The sequence below is a fragment of the Rhea americana genome, unplaced genomic scaffold, assembly GCF_003343005.1.
Source record: "Rhea americana isolate MKP2758 unplaced genomic scaffold, rheAme1 scaffold_331, whole genome shotgun sequence".
Classification (NCBI taxonomy): domain Eukaryota; kingdom Metazoa; phylum Chordata; class Aves; order Rheiformes; family Rheidae; genus Rhea; species Rhea americana.
Window position 1 is genome coordinate 680,688 of NW_028186459.1, and position 20,576 is coordinate 701,263.

General features: G+C 39.5%; 2 protein-coding genes across 3 annotated transcripts in view; both read right to left on the bottom strand.

Moving 5' to 3' along the window:
• Positions 1 to 1,158: 1,158 nt before the first annotated feature.
• Positions 1,159 to 15,573, bottom strand: RRAGC (Ras related GTP binding C). Its single transcript, XM_085311101.1, has 7 exons — positions 15,275 to 15,573; positions 9,906 to 10,109; positions 8,939 to 9,138; positions 7,972 to 8,086; positions 6,414 to 6,556; positions 4,303 to 4,451; positions 1,159 to 3,233 (listed from the first exon to the last, which is right to left on the bottom strand). Exons 1-7 carry the CDS (start codon positions 15,539 to 15,541, stop codon positions 3,082 to 3,084), a joined length of 1,230 nt encoding a protein of 409 aa, XP_085167227.1. The 5' UTR covers positions 15,542 to 15,573; the 3' UTR covers positions 1,159 to 3,081.
• Positions 15,574 to 17,403: 1,830 nt separating this feature from the next.
• The window catches only part of MYCBP (MYC binding protein), a 5,709-nt gene continuing 2,536 nt past the window's right edge, over positions 17,404 to 20,576 (bottom strand). Inside the window, exons 4-5 of one of the 2 annotated variants that reach the window (XM_085311100.1) lie at positions 20,178 to 20,302; positions 17,404 to 17,502 (exon numbers count right to left, since the gene is read on the bottom strand). In XM_085311100.1, coding sequence (XP_085167226.1) covers positions 17,489 to 17,502; positions 20,178 to 20,302 — 139 coding nt within the window. In that variant the 3' untranslated portion in view covers positions 17,404 to 17,488. Of the gene's footprint in view, positions 17,503 to 20,172; positions 20,303 to 20,576 lie in introns of both variants that reach the window. The other variant, XM_085311099.1, reaches the window with a different exon arrangement.

Here is a 20,576-nt window from a genome sequence, read left to right on the forward strand (position 1 = left end):
GCTGCCGCCGCCATTAGCGCCCCGGAAGGAGCAGAGCCCGCCGCCGGCCACAGCACAGTCGCGCTCCGCTTCTCGCGGGGGGAGGTGAGGCACCGCTCACTTTAACCGGTGTAAGTAATTTAGTCGCAGTCATGACGCGGTCCTCGGGAGGGCGGAGGGGAAAAGAGAGCAGGCTGTTCACTCCCCTCTGGTGGCTGGTTCCGAGAGGTGCCGAGCAGAGGCAGCGCCCCAACCCTCACCAGGACAAGGTGCTGCTCCTTCTCCTGCGGGCCCGCGGCCCCCTCCCCCACCCGTCTCTGCCCCCTTTTGCCTTAGAAACACCAGCTCCTCAGCTGTAAGAGATTGCAGAGCAGCTGTAACGGCCCAGGTTAAAGGTGGGGGGGGGGGGGGACGGGGACGACACATAGGTTGAAGCAGGTACTTGACCTCCTCCTTTAGGACTTCAGTCCCTTTTTGGGAGAGATGCCTCACTGCACACCCTTACCCTTCAGAGGATCTCTAACTGCACCAGAAAGGGGAGAAAGGGCCCTGGATAAGAGGGAAAAGAAAGCATAACTCCCGTATCTTTCCCTCTTCCTTCCCAGCAACATAAAGATTTCATTGCAGACTGTAAACAGTCTTGCTAAAAGCAGCAGCAAGTTCAGTAATACCCTCCCTGAACAGCAAGAGCCAACTTAACTTCTTTTCTGATGGATTAATACAAATTTAAAACCAGATTTAGTAAGCTAAAGAAATATCCTTCTTACAAGAGACAAATTTAGCTTTCAGAGTTAATAATGTTCAGGTTTTTTGCTGGTAATAGTTTAAAAGTATTATGTTTTGAGAAGCTACTATTTACTGTTAGTAAAGGCAATGCCAAAAAAAAAAAACAAAAAATAAGCAGAAAGCAGTATTTCAGCATGCAACCTAATGCTCAGAATTCAAAACGAGAACAAGTCAATCATTCATATTCCTTCAAAGTCTAGAATCATCTTCTGAAAATTGAGTATTTAATACAGAGTCAGCTTTAAATCAGAAGGAAAACTAAGGTTGACTGAAACGTTTAGGACTGTAGAAAGAACACATTTAAATTCTTTCTAAAAATCAGAGAATTTAACAGGCATTTTTCTTATTTGTGGTAGACTCCTATTGAATTTTCTCACCCTCCAACAGAAACAATAGTGGTACAATTTTTTTTTTCTTTTTATTAGCACAGAATCATATAGCAACTGAAGATAGAAGGAGGGGAATATACACATGTACTCAGAACATGGAAATTTCACCACACAAATGGGAATGATTTGCTACGTCCTGTTATCTTGCCAATTCTTTCTCCTCTCATCTTCAGTTCAGGTAACTGAACACCAATACAGCTTGTAAGCTACCAAACCTGATCTCACAGGCCAGCAGCACCTCCATAAAACTGCACATCCAGAAACTGCAGTTCCATTACCAAAAAAGGGGGCCAAAGCTAGATTTAGAACTACAACTGCCATTAGAGACCTAAACAAGAGTACTTGAATTCCCAAGTCTCCAGCTGACATGAGTAACTTTTGGAGCAGATCCTTTATGTATTGAGTATCATACAACATTTTTTAAAAGAAAACAAAAAATACCGTTACATAGTATGTGCCCACACCCTAATGTAAATGCATGTCTATTTTATGTAATTCAATGAAAATCCATTCTATAAACAAAGAAGCAATCCTGGACATAACTGACCACAGAAGTACATCAGTTGCAGATATCACTTACAGATACAGATCTTCTTACAGAAGTGTTTTAGAGTGGCACTTGTATAGTCAGATGGTCCAGTGGCTTCTGAACACCTGTGTGTACATAGGGATAGGTTAAAAAAAAGGGGGGGGGAGAATTGGTACGGGACAGTAGCTGAGCTTACTCCTCAACAAGACTGATGTACAACATGACCTCTGCAGTAATATTACCAATAAACTAGATGAAAATAGTTCAGATGTACTTTCTATAGTATGGCAGTCAACATTGACAAGATCATAGAATATGCTATTCTATTCAGATTGCATGGTGGCAAACAAGCTATTTACGACAGTATGGAATCACTGTATTCCGAATTACCACTATTAGTAGGCTGTAGCACTCTGGTATTTAATTGCTATGCAAAGATAACATCTTCAGACATTTTCCCAGGAGTTGTATTTACTATCAGTCATAGGGTAAAAGGAGATCTTCTATCACAAGTTAGAAATTTGGTCATTTCTTCACATAGAAACAGCTGAAAGTGGTTGATTTAATCCAAAAGGTGGCAGACCTTTCAGTTTAGTTAACCATGCAGTAGTTTTGTGACTAGAATTAATCACACAGATTTAAGACATCCATGTTTTTGCAAAACAGAGCAGTTATGTTGTTTCTGGTTTTACTACTTCCCTCCCAATGAAAGGGGTGCACCAAGAAGTGTTGTCTGAAAGCAAAGTACCAAGGTTTCTTAAAATGAAGCTTCAGCTCAGTCCTCCAAACAAACACGGAATCATCGGAACAGCTCTATCTTGCATCCACTTAACAAATACAGAATTTACTAGAATACTCTGAGCAAACTGGGGAGAGCAAAAAGAATTTTATGGAATGATTTGTGAGACCAGCCTCACAAAACAAGAAAGCGTGAGTTTCAGAAGCCTAAGTATTAACATCACCAATTTTCTTGCATGACAAAAGATTAAACTCAAAAAAAAAAAATGGATATTCTACAGAATAATTAAAAAAAAGGGTGTTGAGCCAGTAACTATTCAGTGTTTCACGTTAAACTCAACTCAATCATTTGTAGTCTTTGACCAGGCAGTCTTTCCTTCAGTCATGGCCAGACTGTTAAAAATAGGACTCCAAACTGCAAAAACTTGGAATAAAGCTCATTTCAAATTGACATTTCTAACTCCACTGGCCTCAAAGCGTTTTTACAGTAGTTTCAGTTGTTCAACTCAAGTTACAAGCTGCTGTTCCAAAGTTAGCATCGCTCTTCTCTTATGAAACATACTCCAGGCTTTCAGACTGGTCTTCTCTTGTTCCACAAAACTTAACTTTGGACTGGATTGAAGACCTGACAAAAGTCTGTCCCATGTCTTTAATTCTCCTCTAGACTGCATTCCTAGGTGTACCATTGTGAGTCACTGCTTTCATATTTGAGGTGCTTGCTTGATGGTTGCAGGTTCTGTGGGAGGCAACACCTACTTCAAAGACCTCATGAATAGCTTTGCGGAAGCAATGAAAATTGTAGTCTATCAGACCTGTCAGAAAGGAGGGGAAGAGAACAGGAAAAAGTGTGCTCAGCTTGGCACATWTATATATATAATCAACAGAGCTTGACAGTTAACAACATTTTCCATTTAATAAACAGCTATTTCGCTACTTACTTTAATATGAACCAGGGTTCAAAAGATTTAACAGTCCAGTTTTACTCATGCCAATATTAATTTAGACTGAGTATTCAGAAACCAGGTACTCACTTGAAAGGCAAGATGTGTATATACATACATATATTTAAACAGCAGATAGGGGGACCACACAAGACTCTACCCTTAAACAAAACTATCTTAAACATATGAATCAGTTCAATACGATAGAGCAGCATCATTGTCACTTAAACATAATCATGCACTTTTTTTTGGTTGTGACATTGACATATATCTTAACTGTCTAAATCAAATACAGCAAAGTTATTAAAGAGAATACTCCTACTTTTCCTCTTTTGAACAGTCTGTGAATGCCAAGGCAAGCACTGTCCCCATTTAAGTCATGTACTTCGAAATTGGAACCTATGCTCTCATTTCTACCTCAAAACATACACAACACCAACCATCCCTTTTACTAGGTCCAAGCATCTACATAGTTTGTTAAACCTGGAATTCATTCAACACTGTTGCAAGTACCTACCATATGCTGCACTAGCTGGTCAGTTGACCATATGACTGTTGGTCAGTCATATGTTAAAAAGGTTACTTTAGTGTGACACAAATAATAGAGAGTATACCTAGTCACAATATTAATGCTGTCCAGCAGAACAAAATAAGCATTACTCCATTTTATTGATTCTGCTATAACAGATGTTAGTGACACAGGCCAGGTTAGCTACAAAAGTCATCTTACAGCAGGAAGACCAGTGATTAGAGCAATGACTCACAAGAATAAAAATAAGACCTCTTTATACCTATCTCCCTAAGAAGGGATAACTTCCTCCCTTCCCCAAAAAATTAAACAAATTCAGTCATACAAAAATAAGGTGACTTATAAAGTCATAAACTTTTATCCAATGCATTTTATCAACTGTAAAAGCCATTCAGTCAAGGAAGTCCTTACCTTTGCGCTCAAAACTCTCTTCTCTAAGAATGCAGACTAATGCCAGAAACTTTGTTACTTCCTTTAAGTACAGGACAGTTGTGTTATTGAGCTTGATAATTGCCATTGACTCTTTATCATAAGCACTTCCCGTGCCATCTTCCTTTAACCTAAGAAAGAAAGAGTTAAAGCACCCCCAAGCTGTCATATAGTAAGGCATGCATAAGTAGCTTTGAGACAAATATTTAACACTGTTAAATGCAGTAGAGAAACAGCAGGAAGAATATTACTCATACGGAATGGTGAGCAAGTGAAAAATCTGCAGTGCAGGTCTCATTATTATCATGTAAGTATGACCATTATCACCTCTTAAGTCTCTCAGTATTAAATGAAAGCTAGACCTAGACAGAGAAAAAGCCTTTTCTAGAGTAAAATATCTGAACAAAATTAAAAGCAAGCTCTCATCACATATTTTTTTGATAACAAATTAAAAGCTGTAACTATTTAAGCAATATTGTTTCCAGCTTGCAGTTGAGCACTGTTAATGGATATCATACACTATTTATGAAACAGTTCACCTTCAAAACAAAAAGTCACTGCAGCACAGTCTCACTGCATTTGCAGTACCACAGTACAGTATCAAATAGCTGGTTTGAAGATTCTGATACAGGAGTTTTATAAAAGTGACAGCACAGTAGTTTCTGTAAACTAATCCAAAGGCTTCCTTAGTGCACATTCTTTTACTTTATGAAGATACTGATAACTGAGGTCACAGTGGAGATTCCAGTCCAAGTACTCTCTCTAGTTTGTTCAGTCTCTTGTAACTTTGACTAATAGAACTAGTCTGACATGAGAAGTGCTAGTCCTGCATAGGAAAAAGGTACAAACAAAATTAAAATAAGTATTGCTTTCTCCTACTCCCTATTCCCCTCCCCCATAAGCCTTCTGGCTAATATAGTGCTTGTTACTAGTTTTTTAGTGAGAGTTTGAAATACAAGCATGCCCTTTATAAAAATAAACTTCCCTGTATCTAATACCTAACAGCATGACAGAGAAGTGAATAGAAAGGAGGTTAAACATAAGATGATATTTCCATATCTTTCCACAGGTTACTCGCTTAACTACTTCAGTTGGGTATTATAGGAACACAAAGGAGCAGGGACAGAACAAGCCCCTCGAAAGGATTTAAAGTTGTCACTCCAGAGAGCAGGGTTAACCAATACACTTCTGCTTTTAGCACGTTTACACTTCAGGCCATACAGTGACTACTCGCAGCTTAAAGAACAGTAAGACGACAAACTTTACAGCCTGCTGGAGGGCTGGTGGGGGTGCTCTGTTTTTCGATTAAGCTAAAGCAGCCTGTTTTTACAAGTAAAAATTAGGATACTGTTTCATACCTGCAAATCATTAATGTTGGTTAAATAACTTATGAAACAAAAGATGCATTGCACAGCTATTGCTAAGCACCCGCTCCTCTGAACAACAGGACAAAACAAAAAAAACCGCTCAACCCTGGGTTGACCGTCCAGGAGCCAGGCCATTAAACATTACAAAATTTGTTAGAAGCACAGTACTTTTCAGGCTACAACCACAGTTCTAAAGTAAGTTAACACTTCTCCAGAGCTGCTCAAAAAACATTCTGAAGTATAATTCAGCTATAAAATGCAGTAAACAAGCACTAAGTGCATTCCTCAGAGAAAATTAACAAAAGCTGAGTTGACCTAGCGGAAGATATTCCGTCCAGATAGTGGGAAGTAACAGAGTGATGTAATTGCAAGTTATACTAATGAGCTATGGTATGTTATAATTACCAATTGTTGTAGGTACTCACATACACCTACCATGCCAAATGTGACATAGCAGTATTCACATTTTACATTAAATAGTTGGCTTTTAGAAATGTCAAATGGTTTTCCAAAGACATGAGTGGAGGGAGAACGAAACAAACTGATCATGAATGCCTGATCCAGCTACYCAATCAGTTAGCTTTTTTCTAATTACTTGCAGAAAGAATGTGCTTTTCAGACCAATCGATAGCATCTYGTTGGATTATGAAGCCAAAACTACTTGCATAGTTTGCAACCTATTCTACAACTTTTAAGGACTTTTTCCTAAGAGTATTCATCACTTACCCATATATACAGGAAACATCTATCACTACATCAATCATGTCACAGCACAACTCATATGACTGCATGTCCACAGGGGAACTGTCTGTTGCGATGTAGATTTTGCTGACTACATCGAAGAGAAAAGCTTTTTCAATGCCTGAATTCTTCAGAAAGAGAAAGAATTTGGATGAATTTTTAAAATAACTATTTTATCTTCAGTAGAAGTCATACACTTTCACATTCTTAAAGCAGGTAATGGTTTAAACATAACCAATTTAGAGGCTTAAAACAGCATCAAAGTATATAGCTTATAGATACAGTACCCTGTTGCTGTAGAACATACCAACATCACCTCCTAGTTGACAAAATAGAACTTGGGATTGGTTAGAATTTTTAATTTATAAGCTGCAAGTTCATAATTAAGATTACTTTTTACTATACTTCCAGAACCCAAATTCAGCAGTTTTCACCTTCTAACACCAGAAGAGGTACATGTTCACATTTACCTGCTGGAGCAAACTCAGAGATGAGTTACTTTATAGTAGTTTCTATATAAGGCAGCTGCTATGTAGCTTCACATGCAGAGCAAATAAAGTCAGCTGCTAAACTTAGGGCTCCAGAAAGAGTATCCTGTTATGGCAGATGTGAATAAGGAAGAGCACCAAAGCAATTGTATTATCCCAATTGTGGCTGAGCACTTTGACATGGTGCATGTGCTCGTTATAATTTCAGAAGCCTTCTGTCAAGTTATCACTATGGGTTTCTGGCAGAGCTTAGTTTGTGTTTATATACCAGAAGGATTTATTTTCACTTCTTTCCAGCCAGTCAGTGTACCCAAGGTAACGTCCTGAAGACATCCAACTGATCCTTTTGGCATATGTCGCACTTGATTCTGTAATGCTCTTGCTGCTCAGTACCATGAATGTGCCCATTATCTACTGAGTTGGATTATTAGAGTCCTCTACCAACACAGAAAACAAGCTTTACAGTGGCATAGGGTGATGCTTCTGACCTACACATTTCTCAATCACAACTATCTTTTTTTCTGTGCTGTGCCTGCAACAGCCTCATAAACACAGCTTAGATGAAAGACAGGCTATTTCAACCTTGTTCCTGGCTTCATATTGTATTTGATTTATAGCATAAATAACATACAGCAAAATTGTATGTTACAACCGCCACAAATACTGTAAGAACAAGGGCAAATGGCTCACAGGCCACATCAAATCAACACTTTTAAGGCCAAATTTACGTTACGAAAAAATTTTCTTGACAGCATACCTACATTACATAATTAATGTCTTAACAGACCAATCAGTATGCTGTGTGCTGTATCAACAGTTACAAGTAGTCAAACTATGCTTTGTCGGTATTTTGAGAAACCTGGAAAAAGCAGGCATCAGTACAGATTTCGCTCCGATGAAGGCCTTCAAACGCAGACAGTGGTGCCAGCAGAGTACACCAGAGTGCCACCTGAATCTCCCAAACTCAAATCTAGTCAATGTTCCTTAACAGAAGGACTTGCCCTACTGTTCCAAAGGTTTCGCTTAGAATTCTGTTAGGTTAGCTTAACACTTACTGATATAAAGATATTTAGTAGATTTTCCAGTGTTGGCAGTTGCGGAATTAGCTTCTGTACCACTTTACTGAAGGCTTCAAATATTGAATGGTCATAGATACTGGTCAAATAAAAGCTGAGATGAGCAAGGAGGGAAAAAGAAAAAAGAATAAAAGATTCAAAAATATAATCAGAGTTGAAATAGAAGCATTAAAGCTATGTTTTCTAACACTCAAGCCTGGTGTTTTAACTAGGATCCATTATCACAAATATATTTTGCTGTAGCTACATCAAGAACCTCTTTGCTAAATAACTACATGAAACCCATTCTCCCCTCTCCATGAGATGGGAGAAGAGACAGAGAAATTTGAGCACATTTCCACAACCGACTTTGCATACAGAATGCTTAACGCAAAAGACTTAAATGCTTAACTAAATCTCTTAAAATCTTGTTCCAGTCTCTCCACTTTGTCAGCACTGAAATACTGGCAATACTTTAAAGCTTATGAGATTCAAGACAACAGTAAAAACAGGGATACACTGTTTTAAACTTACCAGTACAAGATTCCTTAAACAATGAGCCAAATATCAAGTAAGAGACTAAGCTTTTAAAAACAATCATACTGAAAAGTCAGTACTAGCCAGTACTAGAAGAGAGCCGCAGCTCCCTTTTCTCTTCCCTGCCTCTCTAGTCATATCTATAAATTTGGCATATTAGGCTGCATGAAAGCAAGACAAAAAGGACCTTGAATTATCAGTGAGTTTATGAATAAATCAGTTGATTAGAGTATGATGTGCTAGTTTGTCTTATTTTAGTCAGCTAAACAGCTGAGACTCGGCCAAACATTGTGATATATTTTATAATAAGAGTCAGTGCTGTCTTAAGGAACTAACAAGACCTTGTTTCAATCCACTGTTAAAACTAAGAGCTGTTAGTCTGTATACATACCAGCAACAGTAAAATCACATGCCAGAACGTCTCACTCACCTAAGGTGAAGTTTTTCAAGCCCAGCATCTGTAAGGTCATCATTGGCCCTCTGATGAATATCCCTCTGAGTTTCTATTTTATGGTCATCTGATAAACCATCAACTTTATGAATAAAAACTTCAAAGTTCATTTCTGGATTGACCTTATAGGCTTTAGAAACTGTAGTGTGGAGTTTTGTTAAAGCTTCCATGTAGTCATCCTGTAAATCAGTTTTGGCAGGAATTAATAAAATGGCTCTAGCTCCAATAACTATTCCATTCTGCACAAGGATAAAGTAATTCATAGAACTTCATTTTACTTTTGTATCCAAACAGAAGCATGGGAGAAAATAATACTTTGGAGAATTAGAAACCCAAGTAGCAAATTTTAGGTTCAGCTCTGCAAATTAGGTTTCATTAGCTACATAAGGCTTAGCTATACAAAACTAGGCCCTACAGCTTCAATAGTACAAGATGAATTTCCAGAAGGTATTAAAAGAAGCTTTCCTTACAGGCAGGTTATACTTCAGCTCCAGCAAAATGCAGCAGGGATCATCAAGACAGTCTCAATACACAGGTACCCTCTAACAGAGTTCCCTCCTAAGCTCATTAGAAGCTGCCAGTTCTAAGAGACTGAGGTCAGAACTGTGCTGTTATTAAAAGAATTCTGTAATAGTCAGCAGAAGAGGAAGGTGATTATTCAGACTATCTAACACAGCAGGTTCTCACTACTCAGTGGAAGAGGACAAGTTCAGAATACTTGCCCTCTTACACTCTCTCCACTGGGAGTGTGAGTTCCACCTAGTTAATTCACAAAACTGAATCACATGCCAAAAGTTAGGCTGCCAAAGCACACTTTCATACATAAGAGATACTTTAAGAACTTATCTAAAGATATAAATTATTAGTTTCCTGATCATTCCTCACACAAACACACACACACACAAAGCCACAAGAAAACTTGCTGTTCTTAGTGATTTGTATTTACCTGGGCATCAATAACATATATTAGAGCACCTGTTCCTCTGAAGATCATCTCATAATCAAATGTTGGATCAAAAAAGTCCATCTGTCCAGGAAAATCCCATATTTGGAAATTCACAAATGAACTGTTGGAAATATCATCTTTGTAGATCTTGTTGGTACTTTCCAAGAACAGAGTCTCATTGGGAGACATTTTGTGAAATACCACCTGTTAAAAGAACACTAATTATAGTCTTCACTTTGTCTTAGTAGAAGAGATTGATAAAAGCTCTGTGACTTTAATCTTACAAGAACATTTGTCCATTTGAAAGCGAACAGCTTTACCCTACAGCTACTTATTCTTTCTGTGTTGGTGAAGAGACAGTTTCTTGCATCAGCTAAGAAAACAACACATTTGACCAGAACCATGCAACTGAATTCCAGCTAAACATTTTTACAAGTCTAAATTATGCTACCACCTAAAGGCAAAGACAACCCACTGTTTTTTTTCCTTATAAATCTAACACAGTATTTTCAAATTTTGCTATAATAGCCAATTATCATCAGGTACAAATCTGCTTTGTCAAGCAACTGCAAGCTTTAAGAACTGTTCCCTTCTAGTCCTAGAAACTGCTTTTTAGGATTGCTTTTAGTCTGGTATTGAGTATTATGGCACAACAGAATCAGACAGCTCCCAAACTAATATAAATGYGTACAAAAGCAATAGATCTCAGGTTTAGATATGTGAATAACTAGGTAGTTTGCCATCTGCTGCCAAATGAATCATCTCTGATGGCACTCTCCCTTCAAGTGTCCTAAATGGATGATTAAAGTTTCTACGCTGGTCAAGAAATAGTTAAGCTGCAGTAATGATAAATGTACTAATTGTTAGTACTCAAAAGCCTCAGATGTAATTTTAGCCCTTTCCTTAACAAATGCAAGCATGTATCCCCATAGCAGAAGAGCTTGTAATTAAAGCAATCTTCTTAAACAGCAAACTTTATACTAAAGAGACTGAACTGTATATTACAAGAGTCACCCTAACTGGTAAGGTGGTTTAATGCTAAGATAGCAAAAGGCAAGATGCTATTTATGAAGCACTGTTTTTATATATATTTATCTATATATACATACACACACACACTATATATATAAACATACACACACACACACACACACACCTGCATTTCATACAATTCTGGAAGTCAGCCATTAAAGAAACCAAGCACAGCAATCTCTCAAACAAACACCATACTACAAGATAAACAAACAAACAAACAAACAAACAAAAACTCAGCACAGTTAATGGATTGTTTAGTGAGGTATGAAGTAATACATCAAACTAGATCTTTAAGAGCAAGGGGAAAGAAATTCACCTGCTTAAAGCAAACATCTTTGGAACCCAAGATCTCAACAAGGTTTAAGATAGGAAGACAGTTTTATGGAAAAATGAGAACAGTTCTCAGATGAGTACAAGCTATATGACAAGGCCTAGAAAGCCCATGAGTTTAAAGAACATTTTTAAAGGATTCTGGAAATCAATGATCTTTCTTTGAAACTCACAGGGAGCAAGACAGAAATAGTGAATCAAGTTTAAAGCAAATGGGTCTGAGAAGCAATGTCATCATCTCCCTTTCCCCTCCCTTCCAAAGCAAAGTGCTTCTTTAAATGAATATTCCCCAGGTAATTTAACACTAAATAAGGAAATTGGGCAGAGTTTTGATTTAATTTCATTTTTATCACCTAATAGCTACCCCCCCAGTCTTACTGGCTTATGCAACTTTGATAAAACAAAGAGAGGCTGTGGAAGAATCTGACTGGAAGCATGCAGCTAACACTGGAACGTTGCCTAGTTTACACTAGGTGTATGCAGACAGAGCAGACAAGCCTAGAAAAAGCTCCTCAGAATCTGCAGTTTCTTAGCTACAACTTAACCGTTCTCAAGTGCACATTTCACATCTTTGTCATTCAATAGTCTCATCAATTCCCTGGCAAGTCTTCCTGCTTTTATGGCACTTAAAGAAATTTCTCCTGTCAGCTTGAGCACCCTTTGCAACACACTTTTTTTTCTCCCTTGTGAATTCCCTGCCCGTCTTTGACCTGCTGTGATCAGCAAGTTTTCAGGGCTTTTGATTTGTTTCTTGAGTGCCAAGCTTTTCTCCTTTTTTCCTGCTTTTTTCTTTTTCAAAATCAACAAATGTCTTAATTTTTAGGAGGTTACCCTCCCTGGAAACCGCCAGGTGAATCTGTCGTGCTCACTCCCCCCGCAACATTAAACTTAAATACACTCCCCGAGGAAGCACCTATTTTTACATATCAGAGCTCAGTCATAATCAGAATATCACCCAGGCTGAAATGTTGTTGGATCCATGCAAAGGAAAATTTTCCAGACCTCCAAAGAAACACTAATGCTATGCTTAAAGTGAGAGTTATGATTTCCACAACATCCACACTACAAGTGCGTATGATCAAACCTTGCCATTGCGATGCACCTGATAAGGTGCATTATAACACCTATAAATCACAAGAAGTAAGAATATGTAACACAGGAATTGCAAGTCGCTGAAAACTTAAGAAAAGTAACAAACTCAAGATAATTTCTTTTTTTGACACTTTGCAGACACTTTGTCTGCAAACATAAATAATTGGCTTATAGTTGATAAAACTATATCCTTTTCCTCAGAAGGGAGCCAGAACTTTTCCAGAAATTTTCGCAGTGCAATAAAACAGTAGGAAAGAACCCTCCACTGAGAGTTGTCTCAAACAACCACAAAGTATGCCTCAGTGAGAACCCATACAATTACAGCAGGCAGTTTGCCCATCATAACTAGCTAGTCTCTCCACTGCCCAGCACAGGATCATTCTGCACATAAAAATAGGTACCTTTACCTGTAAGTCAAAATGCAGAATGGATTTTCAAACTTTTTTGGGAAAAAAAAAAAAAAGAAAAAAAAGCAATGTCCACAGTATTCCCTAAAAGCAGTAAGGTGTTTTGTCATTTTCATGCTTTCGAGAATCCTTCTTTCAATTTGGGGGATTTCTCAGCTGTCATAATCAACTAGATGGTCTCAGAAATTTCAGCTTCATCCTTCCAAGAGGAGGGGCACGGGTGGGAAAGAGGAAGAAGGGCACCACAAGAGGGCAGGAATGGAAGCAGGTGGAGACAGGGGAAGAAGAACATGTAGTTATAAGAGAAAAATCACTCGTCACAAGCAGCACTACATTACATCTTGCTGTAAGATTTCCTGGAGCATTAGAGACTGTTACAGAACAGATATTAGATAATTGCCCTGTTCTAACTACCTCCCTGCACCCTCAATTTGTGAAGTCTTTTTAACACCTTTAAAGAAAAACATGTGTAAGTGAAAGGGATACAGCAGCTTCAAGCGAACTGCTGCTTTAGGTTTTTCTGCACCTACCCTGCTTCCCCAAGAACAAACAAGGAAAAGGATATACCGGTGATAATTCTAATGAAGACAGATCCAGCAACTTTGGTGACTTAAGACAAAAATCAAAATCAGGTACTCCATTTTAACCATCTCCAGGTTCCCGTTATGCAACTTTAAGTAACATTAAGTCCAGTTACATAAATTGCCATTCTGCCCCCTTCCCCCAGAAAAACATTTTATGAACTGAAGCAACCCAAGATCATCTCCTAACTTCACTTTGATTCTGAATATTCAGTGTGGGATATCCACTTGACCAAAGCACAGCACGAAGTCCTTCCCCAGGGTCATCAGTGTCTGTTGTAAAAGGCCTCCTGATAATACTGCACTGAGTAGAAGGCTGGAATGGTATAGCAATTAACTGCTTTCACACAAGTTTCCAGATTCTCCCAAAGTACTCTTCCCGCTACAGTGCTTATGGCTCATTCTTCTAGTCTCTGACAAGGTGAATAACAACCAGCCCCCAGACAGAAGGGTCAGGTCTGATATTGACTGCTTTTGGACTCAACAAATCTAAAAGCTGGAGGCTGCTAAGGAAGAGAAACTTCTTGATATTCCAGAAGAGTCACTCACATTATTCCCGTGGTAGTTTACTCAGGTACCAGCACAAACTCCTGGGTAATAGAAATACAGCTTCTAATTCCCAAGCTAGACCTGCAACCTCACAGCAGCTAAATCCCACACCTTATTGTATACTTGATGTCACACTGTTTCCTTCCTATATACCTACTTTAACTGGTGCTCAGGTAACTGATGCTACTAGCCTCAGTCATTAGAAGAAAAAAAAATAAATAAAAACTATGTCTATAAAATGACCTGTAAAGTCTAAGAATCTAGCTGAAATTTGGAGATACTGCTTTTCCCTAGCTTTACATTTTAGCATTGACATTTCAAAAATGTGGACAATGTAATAAGATCTCTAATGAGAGTTAGTGAGTGATTGTCATAGGCACACAACCAGAGACTTACAGGAACAGCTTCAACGCCATCACTGCATCTGCACACACAGTGGTGGTGTCAGGTCTGAATAGTGCAAGGATAACTAGAGAGACCAAAAAGCAATGATGGTGCAGTCTGTCATATTTCAGATGAGCACAACAGAAGAGTTTTCTAACAGGCACGGTACCTTTTGCAAACTTTAGATAAAGAAAGGGGTATGTCTACAGCAAAAGACAGAGGTTGTCAGATTAGAAGCCACTGGAATAATAGTCTATGGATTACCAAGTCGTCTGCAGAGGATGACTAAAAGCAGATTCCTTCCTGCTATACTGCAATACCTGCAACAGACTTCTCTGTGTAAAACCTGTAAGAAAAGCTGTGAGGAATTCCACACTGCTATTAGAAGCAGGTTCAAGGCCCCTAAGTCAAGAGCTGGTGAGCCACTGTATTTCACTAACAATCCCTTCCCACAGACATCACAGGAGAACTTCATAATAGGGACTGCACATAAAAAAGTTAAACAGAGAAAAAAGCATCATTCTTATCACTACGCTTTTCCTGAACTATATTGCACTTGAGCACTTCGCTTTGTTTTATTAAGAAAAGCTTCGTTTAGGTTACAGCACTAAAGCAAACTGGAGCCTGCCTTTCTGCAAACAGAAGCAGGAGCTTCTTTCAAAGGATTAAAAGGCAAAACAGCATGAAACACTTTTCCTCCACAGCTCAACTCTTCTTTCTATCGGAAGCGCACCGAATTTTCACATGCGTAAGAAAACACCTGATGACAGAAATAAAAAGCAAAGATGCTGGTGCGAAAGCTAAAGCACTAACATGGAGAAGTACAAAGGCTACGGCCTTTGCTACGTAGCCTCCTCGCCACGGCAGCCGGCCCGCGGCAGACGCCCTTCACTTTCGCTCCGCCGCGCACCGCCGCGTGCAAAAGGAGAAGTTGCCGTTAGACCAACACGAAACCGAGAGCGCTCAGCGGCCGAAGCTGGCCACCCCTCACCTTCTGGATGGAAGACTTCCCGCTGCGCCGCAGCCCCATAAGCAGGATCCGGGGCTTGGAGTCCGCCCCGGCCGCGCCGCCGCCAGGCCCGCCGGCGCCGCCACCCGGACCGCCGGGCCCCGGGCCTCCCTCCAGCTCCGCCTCCTCCTCCTCCTCCCCGTAGCCGAAGTCTTTAGGGAATGAGTCCGCGGCCCCGAAACTACCCCCCACCAGCGCCGGCTCCTCCGCCGCGCCCACTGCGCCCGCCGCTCCGAACTGCAGCGCCATGTCCGCCCGCGCTTGCCGCCCCCTACCTCCGCCGGCGCCGCCCCGCTCGCCCAACCTAACCCGGCTCCACGCAGCCCTCTGTGGATTGGCGAGCACTGAGCTCCGCGGCGTTGATTGGCTCACGATGCAGCAAGGTAGGGTGTCGTCAGTCAGACGACCCCGGTCACCTGACGGCACTGCCGCACGCGGGCGGCGGGGCGGTTCGAGGCGGGGTCTGGGGCCGCCCAGAGGCGGGCGGCGCCTCGCCGCGGTTGGGTGCCAACATCGGGGTGCAGAAGAAGCGTAAAGGGACGCTGAGGCGCTTTACAGCGAGGAAAGAGCCGCTTTTAGACGCATGTGATGTGCGCAGATAATGCTAGGTTCCACATGCTCAGTGAAGTACTCCTTAGTATTCTACTGGAATCGTTTGCACAGATTAACAAATATTTGTTATAATTTCATTAGAGATACCTTTTAATACCACCCAGATTTAAGGCTCCCAAGACTCATGTTGAGGTTGTAATGAAGCCAGTTCCACACGGGAAGGGAGGAAGTAGTTGAGACACCAGGGTCAGAAGTGGTTGTTTTTCACACAGAACTGAACATAGTGATGAAAGGGACAAGTGGGTTTACTGCCCTCACTGCTCAGCCCTCAACCCAGGCTTCCTTCCTGACTTGTAGCCATCTCCATTAAGCACCTTACCTGCCTGCTTCTGCTCAGAGCAGGTCTTACCAGAGCAGTCTTCTCAACTTGTCTCCCTTTAGACTGACATTGCTTGCATTACTCATTCAGTTATACAATGTTTTTTTCTACGGAATTACCTCTCTCCACACATCACATGCTACAACTTCATGCTGAGGACACATCCTTGCTTATAAGGGAGCCTTAGCTCTTTTATTGTCTTTAATTGAACACACAGTACTTTTTCCGTTCTGGTCTCTTTGGGCCAAGAAGAGGCATAGTAGTAGTTACACTCACTAGCCCTTGATTTCCATTTGTACACCGATGTTAACAAAAATTCTGCTACATCCTACCACACCTGTAGACCAGCTGCCATACTCACACTAGAAAAAGAGCTGAACAAGTAGCAAGTAGATCCAATACGTAAAACAGCTGTTTAAAAAAAAAGCTTGTTTTTCCTGCCATCAGTTGCCTTTAAAGTATCTAGTTTTAGGAAAGAAAAATGCTCTTCTCTGAGATGCATCTCTCTTGTGAAGGATAACTTTGAGAAGAGTTGCAAAGCTGATTCACAGAAACAGGGGGCACAGAACCTCAAGATAAATTAGAAATCACAAGTGACACACACCTCTTGGATTTTCTGCCATGCCTAGAAAGCAGGCATTAGGGATTTTTTCCCGTGTTACATGAATCACACAGCAAACTCTCCATAACTTACTATGGTATGCACCACTTCCTCCAGTTGCACAGAACATCTAGCTGTTAGAAGTAAGAATTCTGTATTCTGTCAAAAACAATCTAGGTGGTATCTTGAGCGACTGTCCAAGGTCCAGTTTCTGAAACAGGATTGTAGATGTCAACTACATAGAAATAAGCACATACTATGCAAATAAAAAGTATAATTTCAGTTGGCATTGCATTTCCAGCAACATGGTGTGTCCATCACTTAACACAACCGTATCCCTTCTGTTACAGAACGCTTGAGCAGACAGTTATCCTACCAGCTTCAGCTTTGTTTAAGAAATGATGGTTATGACAAACAAAGAAAAGAGATGGACAAGTATGCCTGAGCCCACCAGTTGCTACTTTAGCTATGCAAGAATAGCTGTACACTCATGATACTGACTTTTTATTTTTATTATTTTTTTTAAAGATGAACTAACTACGTATACATGCAGAGTTCACACACACAAAAACTCAGGACTGCAGTTCTCAGGAAGCCCTTTAATCAGTCAAGGCATTAAAGGAAAAACTATTGCTATTCACCATGCTTCTCTTCTTGAGAGGGTTCATACTGAGCCAGCTGTGGATTTAAAAAGAGGAACTTAGTTAGCTGCAGCATTCTTGATAAATTTTCCATATTAAGAATGGAAAAAAACAGTTTCTCCCAATAATGCTGCACTTTTGCGCATTCTAATTCACCACTGATATTTAAGCAAGTCCATTTTGTCCATTTTCGAGTTAGACAACAAAATAATCTTTCACTCAAAACACTCACTTGCTGCCCTGTCTAATCCCACAGCTATAAAAAGGAGACTTTGCAAATACAGTTGCACCAAATTTAACTGTTCCATGCTCTGCATCTTAGGAAATACCTTTAATCAAGAAAAGCAGCCAATATCGATTAGTATCTTACATTCTTTCATTTTTACTAGAATATGATTGAATGAAGTAGTTAGCAACAGTACCAAACTAACATTTCCTGATATCATTCCAGTTTTCATTAAGCTTTCTGGAGAATATGGCCCAGGCAAGTGTGCATTAAAATATGACTTTTACTTGGACAGTTATTCCCAAGAATACATTTGCAACTGAAATCAAGTAAACATCTTCATAAAAGACAAGCCCAAGCTTCAAGGAACAGCTGAAATGTTAGAACTGAGCTTCTGGAATTTGCCAGTCTATTTTTCCCCACTTAAGAGTCATTCTCTCTCCCACAAATTGCTAGGTAGGTCAAAATACACTAAAATCAAAACAGATTAAAACACCAATGTGTTCTTGCAGCAATACTTAAATAGACCAATCACTATGCCACTAGCAAGAGCTGCTACATCAGCATTTTGTGAAACCACAAGAGATTAACATTATACAAACTGAGGTCAGTTTCCTTTTCCATGAAGGACATAACTACTGTTCCCCCTCCCACACACACCTGAATTCCATGAGATTCTGACCAGTAAACATAAGGAAAGAGAACAGCTTACATAACAATCCAACTGAGGTAGAACATCTATTAGGATATGATTCAAGTTACCAATAAATGCATGATTAAAAGGGACGTATTTTCTGCAATGAGACTACTGAAAAAAAGGCTAGACAGTAGCCTATTCTGTATTCCTTCAGTATGAATTTCTGTGTTTTAGAAACACAAGAAGAAGATAATAGAAAGAAAGAAATACTAATACATTAATATTGGAAATCAAATGAAGCAAGGGTGAACATTGAAAGAGGGACAAAGGTCAAAACATAAGACTTAAGAGGAGAAGAGCACCTGTGAAGCAGTTTTGAGGTACTAAATTATTTTTTCAATTACAAGCCATAGGCTAGTTCTACTATTTAAGAAATTATGAGGTTGTGGGGTGGGAAATAACAGTTCAAAAAAAGTTATTTGGTACAGTAAGCTAGCAACAGTGTGTGCTCTGATAAGCAAGTTGCAAAATGCTTGCAATGCAGCATGTCAAGATACTACACTTACTGTGTTAATAAGTAGAACATTTCCCTTTTTGGGGGGGGGGGGGAGGCACCAAATACTGCAAGTACACCTCAAAATATATCAAGTAATCCAAAGATTATGGAAAATTTTTTGACTTCTTTATAAGATTTTTTTTCCTGAAGACTCAAGTTAAAACACTTTCACACATCCACTAACAGCTGTATTTTTAAGTCAGCTACACCAAATAGTCTATTTCAACACCCTCTAAACTTCACAATCTTGATCATTTTTCCTACTCAGCAAACAAGCGTAACTGCAAGGACTCCCCAGGACTACAGAACAGAAAAAGAATTACTGAGAAAGCAAGAGGGCACTCTAGAAGAGAAATACAAAGGGGTAATGCCCCAGAACCCCTTCTCCCCAAACTAAGACAGCTATACAGACCGTCCCCACATACTTTCTATCACCTGTATAAATAGAGAACTTGTGGTCTTTTCCTGAAAAAACACTATAGGAAAGTTGATGAACGAGGGCTGCCATGCTTCGCAAACACACAAAAGTCCGTAATGTTACGTGTCAGCAGTACTAATAGCCTATTATTCTATACTGTACTATAACCCTAGAAGGRTTTGCTAGATTTACAGTTGGTACCCTAAGGTAGGTGGAAGTTGTCCCCATATCAGAACCATTTCAGGCTGCCTCTAGACCCATAAAAGCATAAGTCTGCATTACCTAGCACTTCAAATCTATTATCTTTGCAGATACAGGCATACCAGAGTTGTTTTTGTCAAAGTGAAAGTTAGTTGCTCTGCATGGATAAGGTGCCTCCACCAGTCATATCCTGCCACATTCAAATCAGGTGTAGGGGCACAGAAACTAATATATTCTTTTCTTTCCTCAGTTAGCCTTTTGAAAACTTTTATCACAAAATCATAGACCTTGGGCAAATTTTATKGTTATATAGTTTTTATATACTGCTTTTTTTTAACTAAACGAAAGTTCTTGTGAAAGCATGAGCTATCAAACAATTGAAAAAATATCCAGATGGGATCAAATGAGGATATGGAATTAACTGACCCTTAAAAATGTATATAAATACATATACACAGACACACACGTATGTTAGCAATGCTATATTACAGAAGAGAAGTCTCTTCCCCATCAGAAAGTCTTCACTGGGTAGAAATCAGGAATGAGTTAATATTCCTCAGTCATGAGGCTGACAATGCAACATTTATTGGTTACCTGTATCATAAACATCAAAGTATACTTTTTGTTGTGAAATACGGAACTACTTAGGAACATGAAGTAGACTTTTACCTTGCTTTTGAGATTTTTATTCTCTTCCAGTACAGCTTCATATTTTTCTTTCATCTCTGCCACTTCCAAGCGAAGTGCCTCTATTTCTGGATTTTCAGGAGCTGAAGCTCCTAGATGATGCTTCAGAAAGCTGATATTTAGATGTTAAGTATTTCTTCAGTTAGACACCATAACTGGATTTTAGTTTTTAAACACTTATAGGTAAGTCAGTGCTGGAATAATTATGCCAGAAATTGCATTAAATCATCTACATTACTGCAGTATTTTTTATCCTGCTAGAGTAAGTTACAAAAATAAGAAAGCTTTTAAAGTTTGTCAACAAACTCCTAAAATAAAGGCATCATTAAATACAAGACAAATGCAAATGTTTTGCTACACCTGCTTTTTTTTTTTTTTTTTTTTTT

What these genes read in the sequence shown, in the direction of transcription:
- RRAGC (XM_085311101.1), bottom strand. Translation starts at nt 15,541, where the DNA reads ATGGCGCTGCAGTTCGGAGCGGCGGGCGCAGTGGGCGCGGCGGAGGAG. An exon ending in CTTGAAAAACTTCACCTTAG is followed by an intron (nt 8,087 to 8,938) that starts GTGAGTGAGACG and finishes TGCTCATCTCAG; the next exon opens with CTTTTATTTGACCAGTATCT. An exon ending in TACTAAATATCTTTATATCA is followed by an intron (nt 6,557 to 7,971) that starts GTAAGTGTTAAG and finishes CTCTTTCTGAAG; the next exon opens with AATTCAGGCATTGAAAAAGC.